General features: G+C 38.4%; 1 protein-coding gene across 1 annotated transcript in view; it reads right to left on the bottom strand.

Annotated features, from left to right (window-relative positions):
* The window catches only part of spata17 (spermatogenesis associated 17), a 181951-nt gene that overhangs the window by 70843 nt on the left and 92741 nt on the right, over positions 1 to 18367 (bottom strand). Inside the window, exon 7 of the mRNA XM_033025369.1 lies at positions 12557 to 12689. Coding sequence (XP_032881260.1) covers positions 12557 to 12689 — 133 coding nt within the window. The remainder of the gene's footprint in view (positions 1 to 12556; positions 12690 to 18367) is intronic.

Genomic DNA, 18367 nt, shown 5'->3' with positions numbered 1-18367 from the left:
TCAAGTGCAGTTTCTTACCACTTCAAGCAGGGTGCAAGGACACCAAATTTAAGTACCGTTGCATACCATTTCAAGCAGGGTGCAAGGCCACTAAAGACAGCGAGTCATGACCTCTCCCTTCTCCATCTTGCAGAGACTGAGCCATGCCCACACTTCTCGGTTTTATAGACCCCCCCACCAGAAGGGGCGTGGCCTTCATGGCATAATTGATAGGAGAGAGAATCTCAACATCTTTTTAAACACTAATAACTCTTTCATTTTTCATCGATGGGAAAAATCCTCAGTATCTGATGAGTGGAGGGGGACTCTGAGTAAGATGGCCAAAATTCACAGCCATACGTGGTAGAGTTTTTTCTAAAATCAATATAAAGCGCAACCAGGAAGTGGTCAAGATTAGACTTTTAATTATATAGAAGGCAAGGCGACTTTAATTAGGCAAGACAACTTTAATTAGGCAAGGCAACTTTAATTAGGCAAGGCAACTTTAATTAGGTAAGGCAACTTTAATTAGGCAAGGCAACTTTAATTAGGCAACACAGCTTTAGCATTTCCAAACCAAAGGCACACAGCTTTAGCATTTCCAAACCAGAGGCAACACAGCTTTAGCATTTCCAAACCAAAGGCAACACAGCATTAGCATTTCCAAACCAAAGGCAACACAGCTTTAGCATTTCCAAACCAGAGGCAACAACAGCTTTAGCATTTCCAAACTATATTTTGAAACCACATTAAGGGCACTGACTGGTCAGTAAAACCACTCACAGTTTAGTAGACATGTGTTCAGTGTTATTCACAGCTCAGACAGAGAGACGTGATCCTCTCGCTCCCCCCATCTTGCAGAGACTGACTGAGGCACTCAACACTTCTGGGTTTTATAGTCCCTCCAGAAGGGGCGTGGCCTTCAGGAGAGAGAATCTCAACATTTTTAAAACGCTAATAACTCTTTTAATTTTCATCGATGGGAAAAATCCTCTTGTCCTGTGCAGCGGAGGGGGACTCTGAGTAAGATGGCCAAAAATCACAGCCGTAAGTGGCAGAGTTTTTTCTAACATCAATATACAGAACAACAGGAAGTGGTCAAGATCAGACTTTTAGTAACATATAAGATTAGGTCAATGGTCTTTTAATCTTTCAGTTGACCAGTTCTGATGAAAGGTCATTGACCTGAAATGGCTTAAACCTGTTTCTGCCTCCACTGATTCTGTCTGATTGTCTGATGATCTGATCCATTTTCTTTTTAAATTTCACTTTTCAAGTATCCTTTCTAATTAAACCTCGATCTCAAATAATCAGCAATGGCTTCCACTTCCACTTCCACTTCATCCTCCTACGTCCTCAATGAATTCTGAGCATGCATGATGTTGAGCTCCTTTTCCACCACCTTCACTAGTGCCTTTCTTCTTACCAGGACTCTTTATCCAGAAGGTAGACCCTTTCCCCTAGCTTTCAGATATCCCTTCCTCTGACCTCTGGCCCTTTACAGAACTATTCATCATTAACTTGATAAATTCAATGTCTCCACCATTCTTAATCATTCTAATCTACTCCTTTCTGAACCTATGGATGTCTGCTCACTTTGGGGATTGGGGTGGAACCATGGTAGAGTTGTTGCCTTCCATCGCCAGAGACCTGGGTTCGATCCTGACTGTGGGTGCTGTCAGCACATTCTCCCTGTGACCATGTGGGTTTTCTCTGTGCCCTCCTGTTTCCTCCCATACTCCAAAGTCATACAGGTTTGTAGTGTGCTACTTTGCCCTAATAATGCACCATCTGGGGAAATGGAAAGTATTCCTTCACCATTCCTATTTGTCTTGTCAGCATGGAAACATTTTGGGAATCATGAAATCTGCAGTACCGGAATACTCAAATATTCTTTCAGCTATAGTATTTATGTGATATTGATCAATGGTCATCCCTAAAATATTGATTGTGATTTACGACTGTTTGTTTGCAGAATTTCAAAAACTGATGGTGAGGATTTCTGCATTAGACATTGATATTTATTTATATATATATGTTACTTGCTGCAACTGGGGCGCTGTCAAGTTGGGTGTGGCTGCCCAGCCTGCAGCTGTCTGTCTTTTCACTTCTTTCTTTTATTTTTAGTGTGTTAAATAGTGTTTTGTTTGGAGGTCTATTCTTTTTTATGTGGGGGGTGGAGTGGGGGGAAACTGCTCTTCCTGGTCCCTACCCGGTCGGAGAGGCGGCTTTTCTCCTGGCAGCATCTTCGACCCACCCTCGCGGCCTACCAACGGGTCTGGAGCGGCGTTTCCTGAGCACCACGGCTTCGGCGGCGGCACAGCGCTGGAGCGCTATCGCGGAGCGGGAGATGCCTTGCCCGGGTCGCCGCGCTGGAGCTCCGGAATGCTGAGACCGCAGGTGAACATCGCGGAGCTGCGGGACTGTGGAGCGGCATCTGCGGGTGGCGGCGCTGAACTTTAACATCGGGAGCCTGGGATCTCTCGGCAAGATCACCAGTGGTGGAGCTCCGTCCAGCGCGGCCTGTTGGCTTCAGAAGCCGCGGTCTCCAGTAAGGAAGCGGCCGTTCCAGGTGTCCCAAGCCGCTGAGAGGGTTCTCCCGACGCCGGAGTACAATCACCCGGTGAGAGGGCCTGAAACATCGGGCCGCCGTAGCGCCGACTGCAGAGGCCTCAATAGGCCCCGACTATGGGTGAACAAGGGGATGGGGACTGGACTTTGTGCCTTCCCTCACAGTGGGAACCATTGTGGGGGGATGTTTTTATGTTTATTGTTAAATTCTTTAATGTTGAATCTTATCTTTATTTGTGTGCTGCATGGCAAGTCAAATTTCACTACACCAATTTGTGTATGTGATAATAAATGTCCTTTGTATCCTTTGTTTGTATTCTTTGTATCCTTTGTATTATTCTGCCAACCCTAGACATTGTGCAGATCTTGCTAAGTATGGGACTACCTCATGACTCAATAATTGCAGTTGTGTACCGTGCAATCTTGAACATGTAGCACCTAGAGAAGTTCACTCCTGATCCCCTTGACTTCAAATTTTGTTTCCACTTTCATTAAATTCTTAATCCCGTGATATCCTCATACTATTGGTAAATTTTCAGCATGCGCAGAAAATAAATAAAGGAGATTCTTTGACCTATTTCACCTACAAGTCTTATCAAATGCATTACAAACATCTCATCTTCAGGTGTTATCAGAATAACACGATACCTTCTTTGACTTTGACTTGGCCTTTAGCTGTTAGCAGTTTATTAAATGTAAAAGTACAAGTAAATTGTACTTTTTTTAGCTAACTTAAATTATTAGTCATTTTAATTTTAACTAGCTTCCTGTGGGTCCCAATTACTTACTTGAAGGCATTTATTAAACCATTGTAACAATTGTACTTTACTGGATAATCAGTACATTTTTACATGATCGCATTATTCCTACATTTTGCTTTAGCTCTTTGGCCTGAGAAAGTTATGCATTTGAAAGTTATGACCAAATCTATTAATTAGAATAAGGTGCTTAAATATGTCTTAAAAAATTTAATTGGAACGGGGCAATATGAATCACTGTTAGCTGAATTCAAAAATCTGCTCCTGATAATTAATTGGAATACACAAGTTAATTGTACTCAAATTGGTAGGGCCCTCAAACAGCAAGCACAAGCAATATGAGTAAAATCTATAACAACTACATCAGGTTAATCTAGAATATTAGCCTTATTTGCTTAAATCTGTGACTTTTATGCCATGAAATATCTAATGCTGCCAATGCTGCACTAAATCTTAAACAAGATAAAAAGATGTCTAAGTGTTGATAATAATTTGTTGCTGTAATTTTTTTAGAATTATAATAGTGCTTTTTTTTAAATCATGGGGCAAGATACAGCTTTAAGACAAATATGCCATGGTTAATTGATTTTTGGTTGGGGTAAAAGTGAAGGGGGACGGGGAGGGTGTTGGCAAGGCAAGAGTTATATTGGTGCTTATTTGATCGCTGCACATTTAAAATCCTTTTGGCAAATATAAAACAATCTTCAGCACATTACAACCTCTACAATAATTACATCAATGTTTCAGCATTTTCCAATATGTTTAAAGACAGTAGATTTACAATATTTGCAACTCCAGTCATCAGGAATAAAGTGATTTATTTGCCCATCTAGTAGATCAATTAGTTTGTCATGGATTTGTGGAGCCAGATTGCTGAAGTATGTTGGAACTGGTTGTCTAATAAATATGACAATGATTTCTATACATTTGGCCATTGATTAAAACAGGGCAAGATTCAATTGAAAAGTGTAACTAAAAAATCTCAATAAAACTTGAAGGCAGAATATAACTGCTCCTTTAAAATCCCCACAGAAATGGAGGAAACACCTGCCTCAACAATCTGCTTCAATGGTAATTGGCTAACAGATCATGAAGCAACTCCTACATCAATCAACAGCATATGTTGTGCCAGAGTAATAGACTTAATAAACTCCTTTTTAATCATCTCAGGGGTCAATTTAGAAAATGCTCATTTTGAAGAGAACCCCTTCTCCCTAAGGGCTACTAAAGTCTGGTCAGATAATTCAAATTCCTGTGCCCAATCACTAATATTAAATTCCTGTTGGCCGTCAGCCATCTTATCAGGACAGTGCAGTAAAGAAATAATAACAATCACTTAATTACTCAAGTCATTTTTTTGCTATTAAACTGCAGTATAGATCCTGGGGACTTGGGCTTCACTGTATTAGCTGAAAAACAGTCTTTCATAAGATGTACAATGCGTAGGATTGTTTTTTAAACAGGGGTTCATATCAACTCTGTGAATATGTACATAAAGTGGAGCTCCAGTCACTGATCTTCAAAATCTTTACTCAACCAGCATAATTAGCCACACTACCAATGTTAAATTTATATTTTTACTCATTTGTCAATAACAGCAACAGAGGAACAGTCGATTTGACCAATCCATGACTTGTGGTGGACATGGCATTTGTACCTAGATTGGTCCAGATTCCTAAGCTTGTACTCTCCATGATTTATTAGAGTGAAATATACCAATGCTGGACATTCATCAACAAACTCAAGCAACTTTCTGAAGTAAAAACTTGAGAACATACTTAAACATTATTTTACATTAGCTGCCATTATATTAGTTTAGGTTAGTTTAGAGACACAGCATGGAAATAGGCCCTTCAGCCCATCTAGTCCTTGTTGACCTTCGATCACTTGCGCGCACAAGTTCAACGTTATCCCACTTTCCCATCCGCTCCCTGCACATTAGAGAAAACTTTACAGAGCCCAGTTAACCTATAAACCTGCCAGTCTTTGGGATGTGGGAGGAACTGTAGAACCTGGAGTAGACTCACTCAGTCACAGTGAGAACGTCCAAACTCCACATAGACAGCATGTGAGCTCAGGCTCGGATCTCGGTCTCGGGCATTGCGAGGCAGCAGCTCTACCAACTGCACCACTGTACTGCCCTACTAATTTAAAACAAAATGATATACGTTGAAAAATTAAAATTTCTATGTCTGAGGTTCTAAACATCAGAATGTAGCAAATAAAAGTAAAAATTCCAAATTATTCAGAAAGCTTAAGCAAGAGTATTGATTATTGGATTATTGAGTTCTCTCCAAATCTGGTGATTCTCAATGAAGTACTGATTTAGCTTTGACAAAATATATTTTTCTATTAACTGCCAGAGATCCCTGAATGGCAGAAGTTATACAAAATGTTATACACAATTATATAAAAAATCCAGATATAAGGCCATCATAAAGGCTAAAATATACATGATGGTATGCCTGGTTGTGTTCTTAAAACATGTGCAGACCAACTGGTTGGAGTATATGCAGACATCTTCAACCTCTCATTGCAGAGGTCTGAGGTTCCCACCATCTTCAATAGCAAAAGGGCATCAATAATACCACTTCCCAAGAAGAGTAAGGTGACGCACCTCAATGACTACCAACCGATGGCATTAAGTCTGTGGTAATTAAGTGCTTTGAAAGGTTGGTTATGGCGCATATCAACTCCTACCTTAGCGAGAGCCTGGGCCCCTTACAATTTGCTTACAGGTCAATGATGGATGCAATCTCACTGGCTTCCACTCTGCAATGGACCACTACAGCTCGGTGTTCAAAACCAAAATCCCCTTCCAACTGGTTACTGCTCCCCATTAACAGACCACAATCTAAACAAATTAGCAGTAACACTTCTTCCTCGATCAATATCAGCATGGGAGTACCCCAAGGCTGCGTGCTCAGACCCCTATTCACTGTATAGTCACGACTGTGTAGCCGGACACAATTCGAACTCCATCTTCAAGTTCACCGGTGATACCATCATTGTTGGTCGAAATACAGATGGTGATGAGTCAGAATATAGGTGGGAGATCAATCGACTGACAAAAAGGGGCCAGAACAACAACCTTGCTCTCAACACCAGTAAGACCAAGGAACTGATTGTTGACTTTGGAAGTGGAAGGATGAGGATCGACGGAACAATGGTGGTGAGAGTCAAATGCTTCAAATTCCTGGCCGTGCATATCTCTGAAGATCTGTCCTGGACCCAGCACATTGATGCAATCATAAACAGTACTTTTGGAATACCTTCACTGATAGTCAAAAGACGGCTCACTACTATTTTCTCAAGGGCAATATTGGATCAGCAATGAATGGAAAATTTGAAAGATCCTTCTTTATCTAATCTTAAGCCAGTTAAAGGATAGATAAATATATTGAAATATATGGAGTTACGGTCAGTATGTCCAAAATGCATGCTCACTGACAATCTCTTCACCTTATCGGTTACATTTCACAAGATAATATCCTATAATGCTTCTTCCCTCATTGGTTTAACTACATATTGTTCCAAAAACCTCTTCTTTGCTACTTCTGAGCCATTTACACTATTAATATTTGGTTTTAATGTACTATAACGCTACTTTTTTCCGCACCTCTCTGTAATTTACCTATGTATCTGATCTTCTATATTTCTGTTAACTGTTTGTTGGTCACTCCCAACTAGGTGACAATACCCTTTTTTGTTCATAATCTCTAGCCACATAGCCTCATTTGAGGAGCCGTCAAGGTTATCCTCCCTCATTACTGAAATAATGTATTTCTTGGCTGACAGTGCAATGCCATGTCCCATTTTAATGCTCCTGTATCTCACCTGAAAACTCCCAACCTACTGATACTAAATTATCTGTCCTGCCTATCTTTCAACAATGACAGTAGTGGCAACAAAGTCCAGTCATATGTTTTAATTAAAGCTTTGAGTTCACCCACCTTACTAGTTTGACCTTGTATTAAAATAGAAGTAATTTTGTTTTAGTATTCCCCCGTGTGCATTTACTAGCCTGCTCTGCCTTCTCTAGTTACTAAAATGTTCTTCTCTAGGTGACTGAATCTTCCCATCTGAACATCTACTCTGAGCCCCATTCACCTGCCAACTCACTTTAAACCTTCTCTAATAGCACTAGCACCCCTCCGTACTAGAAGCGTCTCAAACCGAAACGTCACCAATTCCTTTTTTTCAGAGATGATGCCTGTCCCGCTGAGTTACTCCAGCATTTTGTGTCTATCTCCCTACTAGGATGTTGGTCCCATTCCAGTGTAGGTCACTCTTTCCTGACACAGTCCCAATGTTCCAGGAACTTAAAGAAATTCCCCTGCACCATCCCAATGTACATGCCATCATTGGATTTATCCTTTTATTCCTATACCGACTTGCTCATGGCACTAAAAGTAATCCAGAGGTTACTTTAAGCTCTCTTTAGTTGATGTGCAGACAGGGCGTTGAAGGATGAGAAGCAGAAGCCAAGAAGTGGAAGCCAAGATGCCGAACGAACATCTCGCCGAAAAGCCAAGATACCGAACGGACTCCAGGTCGAAAGGATACGAAGCCGAACGGACACCATGCCGAAAGGACAAGACGCAGAACGGATATGACGTCGAAAAGCCGCCGAACGGACATGACGTATCCGGGGACGGGATTTGTCCGAGACCTTGGCAGCGATTGGTCCAGGCCCCCGCTTCCATCACATCACTGGGGGGGGGAGACGGGAGGATGTGGGGGAGCTTGAGCTTGCATTTGTAAAATGCTGGCAGTGACTCCAAGCTGCTGCGATTGCCACAGAGGTTTTTCGACGTCATATTCGTAAATAGTTAAATTGTTGTACCTTGTTACATTTTAAAATAGTTAAATTGTTGTACCTTGTTACATTTTAAAATAGTTAATTAATAAATTTGTTTGTGTATTCTTGCAGCAAATATAGATTTTTTAAAGTGTTTTAGTGTTTCATATCTGTTTATTATTTCGGCTTCATGTGCGTTCGGCGTCAGATTGTTTTTCGGCTTAAGATCTGACGGGGAGCGAACACGACGTCGAAAAGCCTCTGTGGCAATCGCAGCAGCTTGGAGTCACTGCCACCATTTTACAAATGCAAGCTCAAGCCCCCACCCTCCCATTTCCCTCCTGGCCAGTGATGTGATGGACGCGGGGGTCTGTGCAAATCGCTGACAAGGTTTCGGCCAAATCCCGTCCCCCGAGACGTCATGTCCATTCGGTGGCTTTTCGATGTCATGTCCGTTCTGCGTTTTTTCCGTTCGGCATGGTGTCCGTTTGGCTTTGTATCCTTTTGGCATTGTGTCTGTTCAGCTTTGTATCCTTTCGGCGTTGTGTCCGCTCAGCTTCATATCCTTTCGGCATCATGCCCGTTCGGTATCTTGGCTTTTCTGCATCGTGTCCGTTCGATATCTTGGCTTTTCGGCGTCATATCCGTTCGGTTTCTTGGCTTCGGCTTCTCGTCCTTCAACGTCCCGTCGGGTACCCTTTAGTTCCCACTCTACTTCGTCTGTCCTAACCAGGTTTCAAACCAATTTATTATTCTCTACCTCTAACCCCAAATGCGACTCCATAATCATGTTTTAACACTCTTTTTGAAAAATCACGTCTTATTTCTGAAAGGTTTTCCTCATCCATTGATCTGTCAGTGCAACATAAGCTTTCTGCCCCTATGAAAGATTCCAAAATTCATGCGGCTGCTTCAAATTTACTCCTCACCATCCACATATTTAATATTTGTTTGTGTGTGAATTAAGACTTAGAATTGCCAGCTTTTTGAAAGTGTAACTCATGAAACAAATTCATGGATTTTTACTTAATCTAACCTGTCGATGTGTCCAATGACCACACTGTCAATACTTACAAAATATATTGCATTACGATACTATCCCAGATGAACCATTGAGCTAACATTTATACTTTGACAACAGCTTAAACTAATATAGATGTCTCTTCTCTTTGCTGAATAAATATGTAATGCTTAATCATGGAACAAAAAGAAAAGGTATTAACATTTCCTTATTAACATTCATACAAAATTCAATGAAAGCCATAATTTTAATGAAACAGTGTGGTTGATAATTATGCCTAACTCTAAATTGAATTTTCATACCATCACTGTCACATTTGTGTCGACGAATAGAAATACCAATTGACTTAGACTTTAGAGATTCTACACTAAACTTATGCACAGAACAATGTAGTTCAGCATTAAATTACTTTTTCTTTCTAAGCCATTGCTTTCAATTATGATTATTTCAATATGAATTGTTAAAAATCATATGCAACTGGGGTACATCTTAGGGAATGTGTTTGAACCACTGTTGTAGTGAAGACCAAAAGTGTACGATGCAGAGGGAGCAATTTAAAACTCAGTCAGTGCAAAATCAACATCTGAATAGTAGTGTGTGTCTCTACTACACTGGATGAAGGGTAAATGTTACATAGCCATTTTGCTTAGTGCTCCAAAGGAATAGCTTAAAGGACTTTGAGCTTGCAGGTCAAAATAAGTGTTAGAGTAATAGTGGTTTTACCTGGACAATTGCAAAGATTAAAATCTGAATGGGGCCTTGAAGAATAATATAATGTTGTCTGTTGAAAGCATATTTCATCTCAATCAACATGTAAAAGTACAATTATCCATAACCAAAGCTTGCTTCACAGCTGTAAAGTTCAGCTGTAATGATCCCTGCACATTGCACTTGCACATCAATTCTGATAATCATAATCACGGTCGTTAAGCCGAATGTTCATTATTGTCAGGATGCTACTGACAGCAGTTTCAATCATCGACTGCAATAGGCAGACAGTCATAGTTGCACCCATGTTTCTGCACCCAGGGATTTGCAACATTAAATCCATGATCAATTCTACTTCCCACTCTATTTTAGAACTATTGAGGAAGAAAGGTTGACTTAATGTTCTACATTATCTACTGAGATAATTTTCTACTGATTTGTTTTTATGTTTTTCCCTCAGCGAATGGTTAACTGGAATCTTTCAATATGCAATGTTTCACGAGTTTAGAGTTTCGTAAGAAAAGATGCTGGTGAGAAAAGATTGGTTTTAAAATAAAACTTTTACAGAACTTTACGTTTTAGGTGAAGCAGCCAACTTTGCACCAGTATATTTTTTTTATAATCAATGACATAGAAACATAGAATATAGGTGCAGGAGTAGGCCATGCGGCCCTTCGAGCCAGCACCCCCATTCAATATGATCATGGCTGATCATCCGAAATCAGTACCCTGTTTCTGCTTTCTCCCCATATCCCTTGATTTCATTAGCCCTAATAGCCATATCTTGAATATATCCAGTGAATTCATCTCCACTGCCTTCTGTGGCAGAGTTATCCATAGATTCTCAACTCTCTGGATGATTCCACAGATTCACAACTCTCTGCATCACATTGGCCACTGGTCTACATTCCCAGTTCTTTTTTTCATGCCAAGAACTAAAAACAAAGACATGAAGTTTATGGTTGCAACTAATACAATTCAAAGAAACATAGTTTAATTTAAATACAATGATGTTAGAAATATGAGAATTGTAAGCAGCTTCTGGCATTATAAAATTAATTGCTTATTTGTTAAAATCAAGTTTAAATGTAACAATTTCAATACTTTGTGGGGAAAAAAGTTTCCAACTTACATTAGTACTTGTTATACAATTCACAGCTAATAAGCAAAGTATTTTAATGTAAATAATTTTTGCTCATAGATATCAATTTGATCATTTCTGAACAATGATCACTGCAAATTAATCTGAGTTTTCCAACAAATAAATTAATGAAATTCCAACAAATACTTTATGGTTTTCCACTATGCTGCCCCACCGCTACCATTCTCATCATTCAAGTATAAGATTTCATAGACACGTGCAAGCACAGGAATAGGTTTTATAAGTTGCAACACCTGAACAATATTTATCCATGGTTTTTATTTTATAAGATTGTGAGCAACATCTCACTTACACAAATACAGTGGATCTTCGGTATCCATGAAGCAAGATACTATGTGGAACTTTGGTGTTCCCCACAGCCATCAGGCTATTAAACCTGGCTCGGACAAAACTCTGATTATTAATAACCACTTTCTGCTATTTGCACTTTATCAGTTTATTTATTCACGTGTGTATATATTTATATCATGGTATATGGACACATTTATCTGTTTTGTAGTAAATGCCTACTATTTTCTGTGTGCTTAAGCAAAGCAAGAATTTCATTGTCCTATACAGGGACACATGACAATAAACTCACTTGAACTTGAACTTGTATCATGCAAGGTGAAATGTTGAGCTGTTTAACAATAGTGATGTGTAATAATAATTGTGGCAAATTAAGTGTTCTGTTTATGTATCTTCTCTGCGTTAGTTTTCAATCAGAAAAGCAGGTGCAAATTAATTTGTTAACAGATAAAAACATTTAAGGTATATTTTCGCAAAGATCAAACACAAAATTCTCTAAATTTAGAAATCCCCATTTCACTAGCATAATAATGAATGGCTGCAGATTGAAAGATATTCTCAACAAAACATTCCTGAAATGTTTTCTATCAGGAATGTAAATTTCTGTTTAACTAAAAGATGACTTTCATTTTTGTGCCTTTCTTCAAATGATTATTGGAATTGAATCAAATATATATTGCAAGTGTCAATTAAACACCAAGTTAGCTAAGTGGGAAATGTCATGCATGTCACTAAGTAAAGGAGATGCTGTGAAACGAATATCTGCATATTGTTAGCTGGGTTATTTCATTCTTTCCAAAATTTGTTTTAAAGAATGCTCCATAACCTTGTTAATGTGTGTACACCCACACACACATACATGCCTATGTGTGCACATTATATATTTTCTTTCTGTAAGAAAATGCATAATTCAAATGATGCTAGTTGTTAAATATCAAATTTATAAATACCGTCAAAATGTATTTTGCTAATGTTGAGAATGCAATAGATGGATAAATTCAACTTTAAAGTACGAGTTCCTCTCTAACTCATGTTTTTAAAATTATGGATATTGCTAACGAAAAATATTTTTTCAATAAACCAATAATTAACTTGAAATTACAAGACATAATACGTATCCATTGATTTTTAAATCATATTTCAAAAATTCTATTAAATTTCATTTTAATGATGTATATAGATGTTAAGAAACTCTATCTTAAGAATCATCACCACCACCATTGGAAGATACATAAAAAGTAAACAGTGAAGCATTGTAGCTTGCCTACCTTATTCATGGTTGGTGTATCTTCTGTTGCTCTGAAATGCTTAGTTCCATAAGCGATTGGACCATATTTGGTGCTAGTATTTAGGAGTGGCTCATAGGTTTTAAATATGGTTGGATGGTTAAATGGCAGAAATCTATAAGGAATTGAGATAAAAATATTGACCATATATAAAATACTCAAGAGTTAAACTATTAATATCTTTATCAGTAAATAATTAGCCTCGGTGCTACTGGTAAAGGCTAACAGATAGGACTCTGGCATTTAAATGGGGGCACTGGCTCTTGGTGTTGGCATCTGTTTAGACCTGATGATTTCAACAGCGATTAAGACTGCAGGGAAGAAAGATGAGAAGAAAGTAAATAAGAGAAACTCTGGGCCAGCTAGGATTTGTGGAGGGAAGTGGACAGATGATATTTCAGATCGGGATCCTTCTTCAAATGGAATTTATAATTGATTTTAAGTATTTTACTTTTTTTTTTACAAAGTGTAGAAACTTTTTAATGAATTGTTCTTAATGTTTCTGAATACCAGCCATTAATGGTATCAGGGGAGTTTAAGGATGTAGCTTAACCAATGCATTATTCTGGACAGTCCAACTGCTCAGGGCCTTTAACTCAGGACTCTGGTTGCTTCAGATAGGCTTTTTGCATCAGGACAAAGCAAGCATGGGTGTGGAGTTATTGTGGGTAATTACTGTGTGTGACAAGACCATGCTACAAAAATCCAGGTAAATAATATCTATCTGAAAATCGCAATATGTATAGGCCGTTGAAGCACACACATGGTGGAACGCTTGATTATCACTTGATTCACAGAGAAAGGAAGGTCCACTTTACGCTCACCATTTTGCAAAATTATTACAGACCTACCTGCTTTTAGTTCTGAACATATTTTTCTGGAGGATAAATATAAAGGTCCTATTTCCCTTGACAGAAAAAAAACATAACTAGAGAGCATAGATTTAAATTAACTAGTAGAAGGATTATAGGGGAGTAGAGAAAGAATGATTACACTCAACTAAAGGTCTAGGTTTGGATCTAATTACTTGAAAAGGGGATGGAAGCCAAACCCCTCATCATATTTAAACAGTGCCTAGGTGAACATTTGAAGAGGTATTCAATGCAACATTATAAATTGCAGACCAGGGATGAGGATTAACCCAAAGTCTGTTTTGGACAACTGCCTTTCTTCTGTGCTGTAAATCCCTATGATTCCATGATTCCATGATTTTATGGACAATTGAACTCAATCCCAGAGGGTGATTGATCTTGACATCAAGGCAGCATATGACTGAGTGTGGCTGAGCTCAACTCTAGCTGATGGAAAACCAGGGAAAACTCTTAATTGACTTGAGTTCTGCCATCATAAGAAAAGATGGTTGTTGTTGTCAGAGATCAACTATCTCAGCTCCAGTTCATAATTTTGAAATCTCCTCATGACAATATTCTTGTGGTAACCATTTTAAAAGCAACAGCGTACATTTATCATGAGTGGGGATCTCTGGAGATAATTTGCAAACCTTAAATATGAATTGATACGGAGCAAGTAGCAATTACACCATGTAAGAAATATGCATTATTCTATTTCAACAAGAGAGTTTAAGCACCTCTTGCTTTTGAATGGCATTGTCCAAATTGAAACCCCCAACATCAACATCCCAATGTTCATCATTAAAACATAACTGAAGACACATAATTACTGCGGCTACAGATAACATGCAGCGAACGATATAACATAATCCCACTTTTTTCGACTTTGCACAGGTAAGAAACCAAATGGATAGAATCTCGTGATTCATTAATCTCCCGCTGACAGATCAGTAATAAGCTTGATCCACAGATGATAGTTGGTAGTTGGGAAAACTGTGCTCCTTTTAAACTCACCGGGTTTACTGGATAATTTATTATACTACAGTTTAGCATGTAAGAAAGTGAAATATGAATATGTGGGATATTATTAGGAGGAATATCTAATAGTTCATAAAATCTGCTTGTTTGCCAAAGATGTGAGATTATTGAAATGTTCTTGTACAGTTCAAAATAAAGTACATATATGCAAGTTTCTTTCAATATGAATGTGAAATTTGATGTGTCAATTCATAAAACATATGTAATTATATTTGATGAGGGCTTGTGATAGTAGTTTATTCTGCTTTTTATTTGCTAGCCATAGCTAATATTTTTGAACAGAAATGAATGAAAGACAACAAAACTGAGTTACGTGGTTCAAACTGAAGAGTTATAACATCTTTTGATTTGACCTGTTGCATTAAGTTGATAGTACAGCATGACACAGCTGTGCCCTGCATGTAATACCATTATTCCAGGAATGAGTTTTTGGGCTAGCATGTGGGCCTGTACTCGCTGGAGTTTAGAAGGCTGAGAGAGAGGACCTCATTGAAACTTACAGAATAATGAAAGGCATAGAGAGAGTGGATGTGGAAAAGATGTTTCCACTGGTGGGAGAGTCTAGGACCAGAGGTCATAGCCTCAGAATTAAAGGGCGCTCTTTTAGAAAAGAGGTGAAGAGGAACTTCTTTAGCCAAAAGGTAGTTTTTCTGTGGAACTCATTGCCACAGAGGACTATGGAGGCCAAGGCAGTGGATATTTTTGAGACAGAGATAGACAAATTCTTGATTAAAATGGGTGTCACAGGTTATGGGGAGAAAGCTGGAAAATGGGTTTAGGAAGCAGAGATGCCATGATTGAATGGCAGAGTAGACTCGATGGGCCGAATGGCCTAATTCTACTCCTATAACTTGTGAACATGAATTATTTGCTGGTTTTACCATTTTACAAACTTGGAGGTGAATCGTGCATTTTTAAGCAGTGCAAGACTATTATTTTATCAAATTATACCTTAAACAAAAGTATATACTTTAAACAAAAATATTTGCCAGCAGTAGCAAACAATTCCTGTACGTAGATCTTCCCACTAGACAACATAATTTAATAATTGTAGCTGTGTACTTAATATGGTTCAAAAGCACCTTGGAGATATCTACAATGTTAAAGGTTCTACATAAATGCAAATTGTTATACTCAGCAGAAAACCATACCTGCCATCCTGCCTGAGGTGCCATTTTCAATGTGGGTGGGATGAGTAAGTGTGGTTGCACTTTCCCACCCACCAACAGTCTGACCCCATTTCACAGGCTGCCCGTGCGACATTGACGGATGCAATGGGCCCATGAGAAGACCTTTAATAACTCACTAGTGACTTTGTCATTCATGAGTTATTAGGTCTTTCTCACTCGTGGAATAAACTGCCTACTTCATTGTCCCTCTTGTGTATTCTCTATTTATTACGTTTGCTGAAATAGACACAATAGTAGTTTATAAAAACCAACAGAAACCAAGGGAAATTATTTCAATGATAAAGGAATATTGGAGTTTAATGATTATTAGGCAATCAGTACATGGCCACAAAGAAGCAATCTTCCAGAAATAGATTTGTATTCTGGAGGGAGGGGTGAGGGGATATTATTTCTAGGATTCAGGATACGAATAGAACCAAATATTAACATGCAAAACTTACTTGAATAGATGTTAAAAGAAGAGCATGGGATTGAGTTTTGGTTAATTGTTGCAATATCATTAAAAAAACATGTTGCAGATGCCACCCAACACCCTGAATAAGTTGCAATGTTTTAATATAAGATTCTAAATTATGTATGGAATTTAACAGAAGGGTTATGACATAAAGGTGTGGTATTGTGTAAACAATATCATTCTAGGAAGACTGCCAAATGTTAATTAAAGTGTATGTTGATTTTTCAAATTACACCCCAGACACTTAGCTGGGGGTATTCTATAAACAGATTTAACCAACATGAAAAGGTGGAGCGTCAGAGGAGTTCTAAATACCATTGGGCTTGCTGATGCCGATGTTGATGCAGAAATAACCTACTTCATACACTCACGTGTGTTAAATATTTTGAATTGGAAACAGGGTTGTGTTCTCTTAGAAAGTTGTAAGATTCATGAGGTAGATTGATTTTTTTTGTGAAAAGAACTTCCTACTTTCCAAATGTTTTTACTGAATGCTAGAAAAAGCTGAATTGTTATATCATAAAAAATATATTCCATTAAACCAAGCAATTTACATTAATTAGACTAACTAACAGATTAGAATTTCATCATTTTATGGCGGAATGTTAGAAACATTAGTAAATAAATCAGGTAACCAAAAATAAGAAGGGTTTCGGCCCGAAACGTCGCCTATTTCCTTCGCTCCATAGATGCTGCTGCACCCGCTGAGTTTCCCCAGCAATTTTGTGTACCAATCAAAAATAAAATCCTGTTTGAAAGGATTGGAAAAAATAGGATCTGGTTGTTTTCTTCCATTTCAGCTTCTTAGCAGGACAAGAACAAGCAACGAAGATATTTTTTTAAATTTAAAAGTTGCACATGTATTGAGAGGTATAAATGTATTAACAGCAGTGTTTATTTGCAAAAACAAGCTTTTCAATGTACCTTGGTATACATGACAATAAACTAAACTAAACTAAATTATATTTAATCCCAAAAAGTTCTAAAAACAGACTATTATAGTTTCAGTTGTGTATGTATATGTTTTTCCTATTCCCAGCAATTTGCCTATACCCGGCACTCTTCAAATATTTTATCCAGAACTACCTTAAGAATACACATGTAAGAGGAATACATGAAGAAAATACAGCATAAGTAACTCAGTTTAGATTCCATTCATTTACTATTGAAGCAAAATAAAATAAAATGTGCAGAGTTGGGGTTTTCTTGGATCCTACAGAAATATGAAAACAGTTGATCAGCAACATAACAACAAACATTTTGGTTATGGGCACATACTTTATTAATTCCATAGCACCAGAGGTTCATGGCATGTGTGATATTACTTAGTTCAGTTTAAAGTTGTAGCTGAAATCGGAATGGTTATAGAGGATTGAGAGAGCCTGACAGTTTTGAGGGGAGAGGGGTTAAGGACAAGCGTTGTGCATCAGTCAAGGAAGATCTGGATGAAGACATAAGCGACTGCAGATGCTAATTTTTTTAGCAAAGCACGATGTGCTGGTGGTATTTAGCGGGTCAAGCAGCATCTGTGGAGTGAATGGACAAGGAAGGAGAGGAAATAAGCTTATTCAGATGTGTGGCGGGGTATGTCTCCAATAAGGTAACACAGGGGATATCGTGAGGATATGATGTAACCAAGGTTAATCTGGTCAATGAGACAATGGGGATAGTTGGAGAGTGAGAACGTATGCAAAACAAATTGAGAAATGAAAGTAAGAGTTACAAAATGCTGTGTAGGAAGACATGCCAGGCAGAGAAGATGAGGTGCTTTTCCTCAAGCTTGCATTGGGAATCATTGTTACAGTACAAGGGGCCACTGACCGATTAAGTCAAATGAGAGTGGGATGGAGATTTAAAATCTCATTATTATCTGTCTCATCTTCTGTCTGGGCATATTTCAGCCTTCTTGACTCAATACTGAATTCTCCAACTTCAGATAATTTGATTTTGAGTCATAGTCATACAGTTTGGAAACAGACCCTGTCGCTGAACTCACTCATCCTGACCAAGGTGCCCCATTTAAGCTGGTCCCATTTTCCAACATTTATCCCTCTAAATCTTCCCTGTCCATATACCAGTCCAAATGTATTTTAAATGTTGTTATTGTACTTGTCATAACTGCTTCCTCTGGCAGGTCGTTTGATTTTCCTATTACCGTCTGTGTGAAAAAGTTGCCCCTCAGGTTCCTACTAAATCTATCACCCCTCACCTTAAATCTGTGCTCTCCACCTATCCCTATCCTTGGAAACAGACTATGTGC

Source organism: Amblyraja radiata, chromosome 8 (assembly GCF_010909765.2).
Source record: "Amblyraja radiata isolate CabotCenter1 chromosome 8, sAmbRad1.1.pri, whole genome shotgun sequence".
In the NCBI taxonomy this organism is placed as follows: domain Eukaryota; kingdom Metazoa; phylum Chordata; class Chondrichthyes; order Rajiformes; family Rajidae; genus Amblyraja; species Amblyraja radiata.
The sequence above is the reverse complement of the archived record's forward strand: the minus strand, read 5'-3'. Positions and strand labels throughout refer to the sequence as shown.